Source organism: Sceloporus occidentalis, unplaced genomic scaffold (assembly GCF_023333645.1).
Source record: "Sceloporus occidentalis isolate IW3139 unplaced genomic scaffold, rSceOcc1.0.p SCAF_42, whole genome shotgun sequence".
Taxonomy (NCBI): Eukaryota; Metazoa; Chordata; class Lepidosauria; order Squamata; family Phrynosomatidae; genus Sceloporus; species Sceloporus occidentalis.
The window spans coordinates 7,169,852-7,185,898 of record NW_028317022.1 but is presented as its reverse complement, the minus strand read 5'-3'; the positions used below and the strand labels follow the sequence as shown (position 1 = coordinate 7,185,898).

Genomic DNA, 16,047 nt, shown 5'->3' with positions numbered 1-16,047 from the left:
GGGAAATTTCCCGGTGGGCCGGAAGGGCCGTGGGCTGGGCGGCCGGCAGACTAACCATGAAGACAGCCGCTGAGCGGCTGCAAATGGCATTGAACGCCTCCCTCGGTGCCAGGGGCGGGCTGGGCAGGGGGGCAATTGCCCCCCAGGCTGCCCGAAATCTAATCAAAGCGGCCGCTGGGTGCTGATGCGGCCGGCCGGCATCAGCACCCAGCAGCCGTGTGCGATGGCCGTCTAGTGATGGGAGCAGTGTGAGGGGTGAAAGCTCCGCCCCCTCGCACTGACCTTTCACCCCTCACGCTGCTCCCATCACTATGCGGCCATCAGACTGCTGGGAATGTAATCTAAACGGCCGGTGCGTGCTGATGCCGCCGGCCGGCTCTGCTTCAATACTTTTTTTTTACTTTATATGGCAAGCCGATCCAGCTTACCATATAAATAAAAAAAAAGTTTTAAAGTAGCTCCGGCCGGCGGCATCAGCACGCACCGGCCGTTTAGATTACATTCCCAGCAGTCTGATGGCTGCATAGTGATGGGAGCAGCGTGAGGTGGAAGCTCCGCCCCCTCGCACTCAGACTGCTGCAGCACCGGATGTCAGGTCAGTGGCATCCTGTCAGCATAGAGGAGAACAGTGTCCAGCTACCAGGAAGTCAAGAGACGTAGAAGGTGAGTAAAATAATGTATTTTTTGTACTGTATAATGTTTTTTGTATTTGTTAAAAACAAAAAAAAATCGGCATGTGTGTGTATGTAAGTGTGTCCCCCTATATGCCACTCTGCCTCCAGAAATGCCTTATACCCCCCTATATGCCACTCTGTCCCATGATATGCCTTTTAACCCCCTATATGGCAGAGTGGCATATAGAGGGTTAGAAGGCATATCATGGGACAGAGTGGCATATATTATTTTTTATTTATTATGGCAAGCTGGATCGGCTTGCCATATAAAGTAAACAAAAATGTCCCATGATATGCCTTTTAACCTCCTATATGTCAGAGTGGCATATAGGGGGTTAGAAGGCATATCATGGGACAGAGTGGCATATAGGGGGTATAAGGCATTTCTGGAGGCAGAGTGGCATATAGGGGGTTAGAAGGCATATCAGGGGGGCAGAGTGGCAAGCCTGGGGGCAGAGGTGCATAACTCAGGGGTAGGTTGTCAAATGAAAGGAAATAAAAACCAAACATGTCTCAATCATAGCTTTTATTAAATATGGAAAAAAATAGTCTACATGAATTAATAAAGAAATAAAAGTTTCTTACCAGAATATCGTGAAGAATAATGTGATCAGTGTTTTGTTCCACTGAATAAAATGGAACTTTTTCATCTAAAAATGTTCGCAGTAGTAAATGTTTTGATCCCATTATGTGTAATGTATTTCATTTATTAGGGCCTTTTAACACTTTTGCTTTCTGGCATTTTAATACAAATAATGAAATAAAAAGAATGGCACATACTGTGACTCGGGTGTGTATAAGGGGTGCGTGTGGGTATAAGAGCTTCACCGTGAGATAAACTATATGGGGCTGGTCTCCAAATTTTTCCAGGGCTGCTTTTCAGTCCCAGTCCGGCCCTGAGTGCTGTCCAACAAGGGGTTGCCTGAATATGGTATAATTTAAAATCATGGGCCAGGTTGCCAGGCCCTATTAGTAGTGCAATACAATCAAATTTATGATTAGTTTAAACAGCCTGAGAGGTAGAGCTTTGGAAAGCTATATTGTGAGCACTGGCTACAAGTCTTTGGCCAAGCACACACATAACATATTCCTCACCTGGAAACTGTTTGGTCTACATGAGACAAAAGAAGGATTATACGTATTTGTCTATCTTATTTGCATGCAGCATGGTCAAATAGGTATGAATGTTTGAGTGACTAGAGATGTCCACAGGTTTACCTATACACTAGTGTGTTAATTGTGCTTGTACCTTGATAAGGGTGTTTGTTCATGCCGAAACCGGTCGGTGTTTCCAGAAATAAAGAGAACTGTTTTGACTATTATCCTGGCTGAGTTTTCTTCTTTCTTCATATTCATGATTGAGGGTGATACATTTGTATCCAGGGAGTACCTACTCCTCTGTTCCCCCTGTCTCTCTCATTGAGAGCTTTTTGAATATTCATTGTGCTTTCAAGACAGAAAACATGAAGACTTGTGAAGCAGATGGCTCCTATAATCTATGTTTCTAGTGATTTTACAAGGCACTGAATGTTGTGTATTTGTGATTCAAAAAGGGCAGACTAGATGGGTCAAATTGTTTCTTTCCTACCATCACTATGTAATCTATTTACTGCGTATTTTATTGCCATAAACATCTAGCCAAGACTTAAATGAGTAGCTCTAGAAAACATTTAAAGGATCTGTAGGAGGGTCATGGGCTAAAATTGGTTTCTCACTGCACCCCTTAAGAATATTGCTTGGATACCACCTAGAAAATCTGAATTTACATGGTGTCTAACAAGTTCTGCCACTTTAAGCTTAGCCTAAGCAGTCTGTTCTTGGGATTTGACAGAAGGAAAAATTGTCCTGCAGAAGCAGGGCATACATTGAGAAAATGTCCAAAAAGTAAGACATTAGTGCAATTTAAAAGTGTTTCCTCGTCTGTATTCTTCTCCATGTAGACCAATTCAAATCTACTACGTAAATTCTCCAGTGTGGGTCAAAGGGCAGCTGGAGAGCACACTTTAATATTATAAGCTTTGGAATTGGATACGGCACATAAATCAGCATTACACCGCTCATTTTAAAAAAGAATACATGTCCCATAGCTGTCATGCTTCTATTTATAGCAAACGTGGAATTGTATAGTGTGCATTGTGACCCTTTTGTAGAGCGGAAGTGGGAGGCAACAGAGCTCAGCACTCTCTTTGAAATATTAGAAGTGATCACATAAAAGCCAATGTCATCTCTTTGATGGTATTCATGCATCTGCCAGAAAATTGATTTGGAACGTGCTTACACTATCCCTAATGAAACCAGATCTATGTCTGGGATTTAGTATACTGGTTACTAATATCATAGTTATCATGATACCTTTGTTATGCAAACTTTAAGCAAGATACATCCTACCCACTAGAGTTCCAAGAACTAAGGACCTGGGGAGAACAGCATATAGAGGACAGGACCTCAGTTGTACAACAATGGTCCAATGTGATGACTTTATTCCAGCCAGACATTAATAATTGGTGAAATACATAGATAAACGCAGGCAATTTAATCAGTGCTGACAACTATAAGTAATGCCTATATTAGTACTATAATATACACAACTATGCTTTAGTGGATGGGTGAGGTTTTTGCAGTCAGGAGGCTAAGAATAAACGGAAAACGTTGAGAAACACGAGGTCTACCATCTACAGTACTCATATGTCAATCTGACACCCAGCACACAAGGAAGTCGACAGAAAAACAACAGAGTTAAATGAAGGCTTATCTGAAAGCCTTTTTACTGGATAGCAGCCAAGGTCAACGTGACAGCCTTTTGAGGCACTGCTGTCACTTCACACTGATTTATGAAGAACCGTTTCTTTTATACAGTGTTGCTAGTAAGAGAAAATGCTAGACCCCATGATCTTGGTGTAATAACAGTAGCTTCTCAGACTGATTGCTGTACCACCAGAGACGCATGTAATATGCAGTATACAACTAACTTCCTTGTCATCAACCATAGAGAAATAAAGAGCGATTACTAACAGAGCTTACAGAGTAAAACGTTCCACTAAAATTAGACTGTGCAGCCCAGAAAAGAGCTACTGTCTGTAATTTGTCAAAATTATTACACAGTTTGGCTAAGGCCTTGATGTAGAATAGTTTACCTAATTTGGGTGGAAAAGACCTGCACAGTGTCATAACTGGAGGTCACCCTGGCTCTGCCACCACCCCACCTCTCTGTGGTACTCTGTTTTATACTCTTAAGGGATAATATAGCACTGTTGATCATCAGCTTTCGGGACATTGGCTAAATACTTTTTTAAAGTAACAGTTTCTGAAAAGCCCCAATGTAAACAGCACATTAACAGAAGAACACACACACATGAATCCATTTGGTGACAGTACACATCATACAAGAAAAAGCATAACTAAGATGTTGCAAAAATATTTTTACTGAGTAATTAAATTCCCTTCTTAAGAACACGTTGTCCAAACATGAGCCCTTTCTTCTGGTGTACTAATGCATGGAGTGCTGGATTTCAGAATGCATGGTGGAAACTCTGAATAAGCGTGTACATGCCACATTTGGCTTCAGTTCTCCACACATCCACAACCCCCCTTGATGGCTGGCCCTGCCACTTTATAGACGAAGTGTTGAGCTGGAGACTGGGGGTTACCTCACATAGAAACAGGCACTGGGAGTCTTGTGTTAAGTGAGATTTTGTGTTGCTCTTGCTCACTCATATTTCTGTCTTTTATAGAACCCTGCTGTAACTAAACCATGTATGTTATATATATATATAGATATATATAATGTACATACATGACATCTGTCCCAAATTTCCCTGGGAGCAACTGCTCCAGGGTTCCGCTGATTTGAATGGTTGAGACATTTTACCTGCAGTTTCCCAAATAGCCACTGTATATTAAGAAGGCATTTTGGCAGCATTTAAACCATGGGTAAATTCCCTCTGTGCTCGTTTTATGAGGCTGTTTAGAATAGATGTGTAGACAGGACTGGAGATAACAAAATATCTATGTGCCATGTAATCTAGATTATAGATCTTTGTAAGGATACTCCTGGAATTTATACCATAAGGAAGCCTGGCAGATGGCTTTGGATTTTGGAAGTTCTGATCAGTTTAACAATAATTCCATCATCCATCTCACACATACACACAGTTCCTGGTGTGCCAGTTTTACCAGCATCTAAATGATTCTAATGTTATAACGTTTCTCTTTATCATTTTTAGTTCTATGTTGTTTAAATTTGCTGCTCCACCTAGGGGCCTCTTAAATTCCCTAGATAAGTGCTGCATCATGTAAAGACGAGTAAAAGAAACCCGTCACGTAGGGTTTTTTCCCTTTAATGCTCCTTGTCGCATACAAACTGTGTTTAAAGGTCATTTTATTCCTCCAAAGCCATCCCTTACGTACTACATCACAGCAGTCTGACCACCTACAGCTACTGCCACCTGTCCTTTAACCCCTTCGTGACAAAGGCTGATTTTACTTTTTGTACCCTTCGTGACAATGGCCTTTTTAACATTTCTGCGCTGCTCGTGTTTAGCTGTAATTTTCTTCTTTCCCGTTTACTGAACCCACACACATTAGATATTGTTTTTTTCAGGACAAGAAGGGCTTTCTTTAGATGACATTGTTTTGATTGTATCTTATTATTTACTACTAAAAAAAGTATAAAATATGGTGAAAAACTTAGAAAAAAATGACTGTTTCTAACTTTTAGTTGAAAAATCTTTTACTCATCTATAAAAGGTAATGAAAAAACCTGCTAAATAGATTCTACTATTTGTCCTGAGTTTAGAAATACCCAATGTTTTTATGTTTTTTTGCTTTTTTCTACCCATTATGGGGCAATAAGTACAGGTAGCGTTTTGCTATTTCAAAGCCATTTTTTCCAAATCTGGTAATTCTTCCCCCCATGTGCCATTTCGGGTATCTTTGAACCCGGCCAATGCAATTTACCCCATCAAGTCATATATTTTTGAAAACTAGACACCCCAGGGTATTTCAAATGCTAGTATTTTAACTCTTTCCATGCACCATATCTACCACCAGTCTTTGTCAAACTTTGTGGTAGTAATTTTTTTGCATTTGTTTTGCCACACACATTTTACTTCAGGTATGAATTCAAATGTTCTCGTTTATGTCACTATCACAAAACACCCCAATATGTGTTCAGCAACATCTCCTGAGCGCAGTGATACCCCACATGAATGATTTTGCCTGGCTGTTTGGGGGCAAAAGGGCCACATTTGGGGCATGCGCATTTTTCAATGTTGAACTTTGGCATTTGGGGATCCACTGCCCATGCCCTATTTGGTACATCTTTGAGCCGGGCCATTTCAGTGTGCCCAACAAAACCATATATTTTTGAAAACTAGACACCCCAGGGTATTTTAAATGCTGGTATTTTAACTCTTTGCATGCACACATTTTACCACCAGCATTGTTTCAAAGTTTGCAGTAGTATTTTTGTGTGTGTATTTTTCCCACACACACCTACTTTATGTATGAATTTACAGCTCCTGGTATATGCCGCTGTCACACGACACCCCAATATGTGTTCAGCAACATCTCCTGAGTACAGTGATACCCCACATGCATGAATTTGTCATTTTTTGGGGGAACTAAAAGGCCACATTTGGTACGTGTGCATTTTTCTAATTGGAAATTAGATGTGTGGCCATCCTTCCCCCGGTGTTAATTGGGACCTTGTTGAACCTGGCCAATTCAATTTACCCCATCAAATCATACCTTTTTTAAAAGTAGACACCCCACGGGCATTTAATATGCCAGTATTTTAACTCTTTCCATGCGAGAATTGTTTTAAGCTAATATGCTAATTTTAGGACTTGCTCACAAAAATATATTTTTTATATATATATTTTATATTTTGTTGCCTTTTTTAAAAAAAAATTTTAAACATTTTTTTTTCAACTTGGAGGTTCCCCTGATAGTGACATCAGTGGGAAATGATTTTTACATTTTACTGTTTTTTTACTATTTTTTTCTAATTATTAATTTTATTTTATTTTTTTATTTTTTTTTTACTAATCACAATGTGATTAGAAAACTGGGCTCCATTGACTTGCATGGTGAATGCAGTACCTGTATTCAACCTGCAAGTGGAGCCAGAGTTCTCTAGATGGTCTTGAGACCGTCTAGCGAGCTTTTAAAACTTGCTTGTTTCTCTTGCAGGGCGGCGGCCATCTTCCTTGATGGCGAAGATAACCGGCAGCTGCGGCTGTGACCGCTCTCCGGAGCGGTCACAGCCCACCGAAAGGTAAGTGTTTGGTGTCGCTGGATGCCTCCTGATCGAGGCATTCCAGCGACACCATTTAAGTTTAGGAGGCGATCGTTGATCGCCTCCTAAACGCTTTTAAAACGGGCGTCCGCCGCCATACAAAGTATGGCGGATGTTGACGCCCCGTGGAGGGGCCAGAGATGGCCCCTTCGTGCCGATCGCGGCGTTGCTGAATGCCTCGAGGTCGAGGCATTCAGCAACGCTTTTTGGGTGCAGAAAGCGAAAGTAGATCGCTTTCTGCACCCGTTTAAAGACGTGCCGGTCCTGGCACGTCAATTGTCGTAAAGCACATGCTTTTCCGTGTCGTGCCAGGACCGGCAATTGTCGTTAAGGGGTTAATGCACATTCATGTGAACCGGCACAGCTCTACAGATCCACTTTTAAACAGATTGGCAGTGAGTGTTATAGTGTGATTGAGTGAGGTGTGCTGTGTGATAAGAGTGATTAAGGGTACCGCCCATTCTGTGATGTCAGAGATGGGCAGACTGAGCAGTGAAGACAGACAGGATTCAGAGATCCTGCTGAAATGTTTTCAACAAGAAAAAAAAATGATTAAAAAAAAAAATGGAATGTGCTTATTTAAAATGGATTACATAGAAGTACACAATAATATAAAAATCTAGTTATGCTGAAAAAAAACATCTATGTGGAACAGCACCTTTAATGTGAGTAACATTTACTGGACATAAGTGTCTTCAAACATCATAAACATCATACGGTCAAGTAATATATGAATGTCAAAGGGTTGTTTTGATTTATTTTCTTTATTAATCTGCAATCAAAATCTCTTCAAAACCACATATAGCATCTGTAGTGAGCAGCAGGGCAACGTCAGGTAGCTTGGACTGTCAGAATGCCTGTGGCGGGTATATTTCTTTTCATACATTGTTCATGAGAGCATGACTGCCTTAATAGTTAAGGCAAATTGAAGAGCTATTGCTTTATTATTGAGATCTTAACATAATTTAAGAACCAGAGGATTTTAAAAAAAAATTGCTATTTTACAGACATAATTGGTACTAAAAACGGGAAGTTGATTTATAATTTGTGCTGTTTAGATTCCAAAATAAGAAAATATTACATCATGTAGAACTTTTCCATATGACAAGAGCTGTTTTTCTTTTTTTTCTTTTTTTTTTTTTTTGTAGAACATGCCTCATAAATTGCATAATAAATTATTTTTCAAATTGCTCATACACGACACGCATTTTCCATATCGAGTCTAGTTCAGTTTTGAGGCAGGTAACGTCAAAACATTGCGAGCGCTCAGCAGATCTCAGGTGAATGCATGACAACCATCTAACCAGCCTGCAGATTTGACAATCTACGTGTAGGCTGAAAAGATGACTGCGCACACATACACAAACACAGCATTAACAACAAGCTATTGATCAAAACAGTCATCTGTTAACATTTACCAGCACGCAAAGTGAGGAACTCATACATTAAATATAATTAAAAATAAATAAAGAGAGTCCATCTAATTTTCAAACAAGTTAACCCCTTTCACCCAGAAATAAGATAGTTAGCACGGACAGATGAATCTCAGGTTGTCTTGCTTTAAACGAGCAACCCCAAAGTTTTCAGATTTTTTTTTAATATTTTTTTTTATTATTATGGCATAAATTTTTGTTGTAATTCTGGATTATTTGTCGCTACCACTAGATGAAATTCTCCCGACTTTTGGTGGGTTTTTTTTTTGTCTGAGAAAAACTAAACTGACCTGGAGAGTTCCCAGGTAACTTACAAGCTGCTTTGGAACAATAGATATTGAGATACTTAGCAATCCAGAGGAACAAATACTATCATTTAAACGTTTGTGGTCACTTGTTTTTGACAGCAAACCAAATTTTGTCCATGAAAATAACATCAAGCAAATCAGAAGTACAGCTTAGACATTGTAAATGACCATTGTAGCTGGGAACGGCTGATTGTCATAGAAGCCCTTTATCACTCTCATCACTCCTGTGTTCCAATGGCACGTTGTGTTCGCTAATCCACATTTAAGTTTAAAAGGCTAATTGACCATTAGAAAAGCATTTTGCAATTGTGTTAGCGCATCTAGAAATGTCATTGTTTTACATAAACAGCTAAGTTGACCCCAAACTTTTAAACAGTAGTTTACGTTGTTTTCTTTTAGATGCTAGGTAGATGTAATAACTCCACAGAGGCGCTAACGATTGTGTGCCCATAAGCAGATGTACGTCAGTTTCTAGTTTTCCACAGTTCTACAGGAAAATGAGGCAATTTATGCTTTTTAACAACATACCATACTATACTAACAGATTAGCATTTTTCAATGTTGTATAAAATAATCTTGCCAAAGCACACCATTCTTTACATAATCTATTATCCTAGAGGTAACATACACATACAATATATCCCAACAAGTGACCAAACATGGATAACTTTTGTTTTAGGGGATTTGGTACTTTTTGTGACCTATATAGCTGTTTATGTAATTAAGGTATTAAGAATATGAAGCACGTGTGTTATTTACACAGTTTAATTTACATATAATTTTCCATTACCTGAGCATCATGGCGGAAGGAAGGAAAGAAGAATATGAGTTCTAAAAAGGACACTTGGGAGGTAGAGGTACACTATTGTTCAAAAATTTAGGGTCACTTACAAATGTCCTTGGTTTTGAAAGACAGCTAATTTTGTCCATTAAAATAACATGAAATGGATCAGAAATACAGCGTAGACATTGTTAAAGTTGTAAATGACTGTTGTAGCTGGAAACGGCTGAAATATCTTCATAGGCGTACAGAGGCCCTTTATCAGCAACCATCACTCCTGTGTTCCGATGGCGCGTTGTGTTTGCTAATCCAAGTTTAAGTTTAAAAGGCTAATTAAACATTAGAAAACCCTTCTGCAATTAAGTTAACACAGCTAGAAATGTCCTTGTTTTCCATGAAAACAGCTAAGTGACCCCAAACTTTTGAACTTTTGGTAGCGTATATTTACAAATGCTATGGTACAGTCTATGAAAAAGTCACTGATGTTTAAAAATATTAACTCAGAAAACGGTCTGACAGTATGCTTTAGATCATAGCTTTGAGTACACGAAACATTCACTAATCGTCTGGCCGGACGAACCCCCCCCCCCCTGTAACAAACACCTGTACAAAGGAAAAACCTCAGGAACAATAAAGGGAAATTAAAATGACTGTGATAATTGGTTAGGCTTGGCTGACCCAGAGGGAAACTACGCAGATAGGTTCAATGATATTGCACAGGCTGTGAATTTTAAAGGCGGGGAGTCCATGTAAAACAATATAGCTTATTTTTTCAATGATTCATTTAGTTTCCTGATACGGGCCGGTAAAAAATAAGACTTATCACGTTATCGAACATAAAAATAAAGCACCGGCAACAGCATAGCTGAAAACGTAGAGTTGTAATAACACAGTGATTGAAAGCCTTGTTAAAAAAAAATCACAGCTCCCTTTCACAAAGGATTTTCTGAAAGTTAATTTCTTTTTCTTTTTATGAGATGGAATATGATCTTCTGTAGATTTTATCAAAATAATCGATGGATATTACTTTCTTTATTGCAACACTGTTGGAAACAGAAGTACGTCTGTGTCTTTTAAGTTTACTAGAAAAAAATATTTTACTAGTGTGTTTTCTGCGGGGATCCGTTATGTACCTTTGAAAAACTGGTACAGAAGGCTTGCAGAATCTCTCTAGTACCTTCAATTGCAGCTTAAGTAGACACAGAAGACTGGAAGTGGGGTTTATTCAATAAAGCAGGCGTTTGCAGGAAAGATATTTTTTCAACTTCACTGGCATCAATATGCATAATGAAGGGCTGACCTTGACAGGTTTATCTTGGAAAGAGGGTAAGGTGGCCCTATGGTAGGGATCAGGCCCAGACTGGGACAAAAAATAGGCCCGGGCATTTCAGACTGAGCAGCCCATTTTTATGAAAAAATATATATGTACATACATATACATAATACTTGGTGATTCAACATGGGAAGCCTGAAGCCACAATTTAGTACAACTAATTATTTAAAAAATATTATAGAGTAAATAACACAATACCTTATCTTTTCCACTAAATGATTTCAGCACCTTGAATGTTTTGTCCCCTGAAGTCACTACAAATTCAGGAGGGCATTTTATCTCTGGATAAGTAAAAATGAAATAGTTCCTACTGTAAATTAAGGAAACAGATAAGCAAACACACACACCAGGACAGGCTTTTCCACACCGACACCCAGACACACACACCAGGACAGGCTCTGCCACACCGACACCCAAACACACACCAGGACAGGCTCTGCCACACCTACATCAAAACACACACACACCAGGACAGGCTCTGCCACACCGACATCCAAACACACACACACACACCAGGACAGTTAAAAAAAGAAGAAATGGTTCAGCACTCAACTCCCAGGAAGCTGGGAGCTAGCAGGAAAAAAGGGCAAAACAAAAACAGAAAGCATAACAAAAATAGCAACGTTTGGCCGAAACGTTGCTTTTTTGTTTTGCTTTCTTTGAATAAAGTAACCTAAGGATTGGAAGCTGATTGGAGTGCTGGGGTTCTTTTCTGTGTTCAAACACACCAGGACAGGCTCTGCCACACCAACACCCAAACACACGCCCCAGGACAGGCTCTGCCACACTGACACCCGAACACACACACTAGGACAGGCTCTGCCACACTGACACCCAGACACACACATCAGGACATGGTCTGACACCCAGACACACACACACACACCAGGACAGGCTCTGGACAGGCACACCGACACCCAAACACACACACCAGGACAGGCTCTGTCACACCAACACCTATAAACAAACACACACCAGGACAGGCTCTGCTACACTGACACCCACACACACACCAGGACAGGTTCTGCCACACCGACACCCAAACACACACACAACAGGACAGGCTCTGCCACACTGACACCCAATCACAAACACCTGGACAGGCTTTGCCACACTGACACCCGCATCCGGAGGGTTTCCACGGACGGTTTCACTCAGCCTGCCTGTGGCATCTTTGCCCCCGAAACAGCTTGCCTGTGGCAACTTTGCCACCAAAACAGCCTGCCTGTGGCATCTTTGCCACCAAAACAGCCTGCCTGTTGCATCTCTGCCCCCCCTTACACATCCATGCTATCACACACACATATTAATTCACTCTTTCACAAATTTATTCACTAATTCACAGAAATCATTCACTCATTCAGATATTCATTCATACATTGATACTCATTAATTCCCTCATTCAGATACTCATTTACATATATTCATTCACAAACATTCATTCACTCACTCCTTCACATATACTTATTAATTCATTCTTTCATTCAATCTCACATACTCCATACAGCCTTCCTCACCCCCTTACCTGAACTAATGATGTACACGCCGCCCGCAGACTTCCGCAGATCTGCACACGGGAAGCAGACGCGCAGCAGGGTTCCGTTGGATTCCTGCGTCCCCCTGGCGGTAGAAGAGACGCTGCTCACGCGCGTCTGCCAGGTAAGTAGCGGGCCCGCTGCTAGAGTTGCGGGCCCGGTCACAGTTGCTGCGGGCTTTTGCCCTGCATTAAGGACGGCCGCATAGCTATTTTAAGGTAGGGGCCTGGAGCTGCAGCTCCATTAGCCCCTAAGTCAATCCGGCCCTGCCGCGGCCCGATGGCCAGTCCGGGCCTGGTAGGGATAGTTCAATCAGTGATATGACTGGCAAGAATCTCTCTGACTTAACCATGCATTTTAAAGGATAACCCGAAATGTACTTAGAAACGTAGAATTTGACAACAGATAAGAACCAGTTCATCTACTCTACAAATTTCAAATTCGTGCTTGAGAAGCTCATCAAGTTGGCTCCTTATAAAGCATGACGACATCTGTGAGGTGAAAATGAAATTTTCCTTTCAGAGTGAAAAAACCCCAACAGAGATTGGACCTTTGTCTTCCATTTTTCTGCATTGTAAAAGCAGGGTGAGCCTATGGCTCTTTTTCGGCTGTATCCATCAACTTTTTGCAATATGCAGGTCTATCTGAATTGGACAGAGTCCTTCCCCTTCTGCCTTCACAATAGTTACAATTCAGAAAAGTGCCCGCCATTTCCCTATCCCCTTAAGCAGCCACCTGGTTTGATACAATCTACATGCTGCATTCTGTAGCACAATGCAAGTTTCGATCTATATAGGACTGGCAGACCATTTCTAAAACCAGTTAGTGGTCTTCTGTTTATTTTGGCAACGTGGGGCATGTAAGCAGCCCCTACATTAATAGATGGATTCAGCTTGCCTGTGGAAATGCGTATCACCCAGGGTAGCTTTAGGGGAAAACACAAAATGCCTTCTATGTTAAAATAATATGTATGAAAATTACGGTTGAGGCATGGTGCTTATAAAAAAATTGCGAGGGCTGATACATTCGTATAATTAACCAAGTTATTACTGGTGCAGAGGCTGTAATTAGCGAAGCATTTCAGCCTTCTTTATACGAGCATAGTTATTGAAACTCCCCTATTAATCAATATCCCAATAAACTGTATAAAACATTAGACTAACATCAGTAAAGAAACTCATACTCCATTTTTTTTTTATGATTAACAAATTGAATCTGCTTATTTTTGTGTAGCCAAAACCAATCACGCTGTAAAAACAAAAAAATCATGGACAAGAAGCCACTTACTGAAGTGAATGCCAGCAATTCCTCATCCGTTAATTTGTGCACTGGGTTGTTCTTCTGGAAATCAATGCTGCAATATGAGAAAAGTGGTATAATTGGTTATGAGATAATACATTTTGGTAAAGCTGGCTAAATGTGCATTCTAAGAAAACATGGCCAGATAACAGACAAAAAAGTAGCATAGCACCGAACTAGGTATTTAGAATCTGGAGGACATCTTGAAACATTATCTCCTGGATTACTGGTACCCACTCGGTGAATTCACCAGCCAAACACCTTGTTCTGTTTTGTTCTAATAAGCTTCGATGCCAGTGAGTTCAGTATGCAATTAGCAAAGAGGCAAACACTAGCTACTATATAATTAGCTAACTAGGTGACACTTTTTACTAGTTTTGATGGTTTCTAGATGTTCTCTTCAGCTGGAGATTTCAGTTAGCTAAAAGATCACTTTGATGTAACCCTCTCTTATAGACAGTCGAGAGCAGGCCCTCACCCCGACCCCATCCTTGTCACAACACAACACCATTTCCCCAGGACTGCCATATTTTATACACCTGTCTGGAAATGCCATTTTAAAATACCGTATACTTATGCGTATGGTTGAGGTTGGTACTGTATGTCGCTTACATTTTGTATTTTATTGATACTGTTAAGAATTTTGGAATTAATAAATCACTTTGATGTAACCTACTGGCTGCATCTCCAAATTAAATACCAGATGAAATCAGAATAGTCCAAAAAATACATAATATGCACATACTTTTGCTTTTTTGTTAACTCTTTTATTATCTCAAAATCAAACAAAATTCTGTTACTCTTTTTAGTACAATGCAATGTACTAAAATAAAAATATACTGCAGTCTGAACAAAGTCAGACTGGTGAATATTTACATTAATAACAATTACCAATAACCTTTGCAAATACTACATACATAAACATATCTATTCACACGCATATAACAGCTGTATGTATGAATATACATATTGAGACATATACATAAACATAAGCATAAAAAGAAAAATGTTGCTTATCTAAAAGAAGTAAACAATGATGTCATTATAAAAACATATGCCTTGAAAGAATATACTACCATGCACGACAATCCGTATACGAAACCTCACTTAAAATATATCTGCATACTGTGATATAAAATGCATTGATCAATGTCAAAGTCTGAATTAATAAATAAAATAGATACAAGATCTGCATATTGATTTCATTTATTATATATATATATATATATATATATATATATATATACACACACACATATACACACACACACTATATGGATAAAGGTATTGGGACACCTGACCATTACACCAACAGGGACTTTTATTGCATTCTAAATACATAGACATTAATATGTATAGACATATAATATTAATATGATCCCCCCCTTTTCCAGCTATAACAGCTTCCACTCTGGGAAGGCTTTTCAGAAGATTTTGGAGCGCTTCTGTGGGGGATTTTTGCCCACTCATCCAGTAGAGCATTTTTGAGGTCAGGCACTGATGTTGGACAAGAAGTCCTGCCTCTCAATCTCCGTTCGAGGTCATCCCAAAAGTGGTCAATGGGGTTGAAGTCAGGGCTCTGTGCGGGCCAGTCAAGTTCTTCCACACCAAACTCATCCAACCATGTCTTTATGGACCTTGTTCAAACTGTTCCCACAAAGTTGGAAGCATAGCACTGTCTAAAATGTTTTGTATGCTGAACTATTAAGCTTTCCCCTCACTGAAACTAAGAGGCCCAACCCTGAAAATCAGCATCATACCATTATGCCTCCTCCAATAAACTTTATAGTTGCCACAATGCAGTCAGGTAGGTAATGTTCTCCTGGCATCCGCCAAACTAAGACTTACTTATCAGACTGCCAAACAGAGAATCGTGATTCGTCACTTCACAGAACACGTTTCCATTGCTCCAAGGTCCAGTGGCAGCCTGCTACACCACTCAATCCCATGCTTGGCATTGTATTTGGTGATGCGAGGCTTGTATGCAGCTGCTCCGTCATGGAAACCCATTCCATGAAGCTCCGGCCACAGTTTTTGTGTTGATATTAATGCCAGTGGAAGTTTGGAACTCCTCAGCTATGGAATCAGCAGAGTGTTTGTGGCTTTTACGCATCATGCGCCTCAGCACTCGGTAACCCCGCTCTGTGACTTTACAGGGTCTTCCGCTTCGTGGTTGGTGCTATTCCTAAACACTTTCACTTTCCAATAATACCAACAACAGTTGACCGTGGAATATCTAGCAGGGATGACATTTCACAAACTAACCTATTGCAAAAGTTTCATCCTATCACAGTACCACACTTGAGTTGAGCTCTTCATTTTTCACAAATGTTTGTAAATGCAGACTGCATGGCTAGGTGCTTGATTTTATACGCCTGTGGCAAAT

At 40.1% G+C, this 16,047-nt stretch overlaps 1 protein-coding gene across 1 annotated transcript in view; it reads right to left on the bottom strand.

The window, feature by feature from the left end:
* Window positions 1-16,047, bottom strand: part of LOC149289951 (tetratricopeptide repeat protein 27-like) — a 154,354-nt gene that overhangs the window by 52,287 nt on the left and 86,020 nt on the right. Inside the window, exon 11 of the mRNA XM_089490160.1 lies at window positions 13,650-13,716. Coding sequence (XP_089346286.1) covers window positions 13,650-13,716 — 67 coding nt within the window. The remainder of the gene's footprint in view (window positions 1-13,649; window positions 13,717-16,047) is intronic.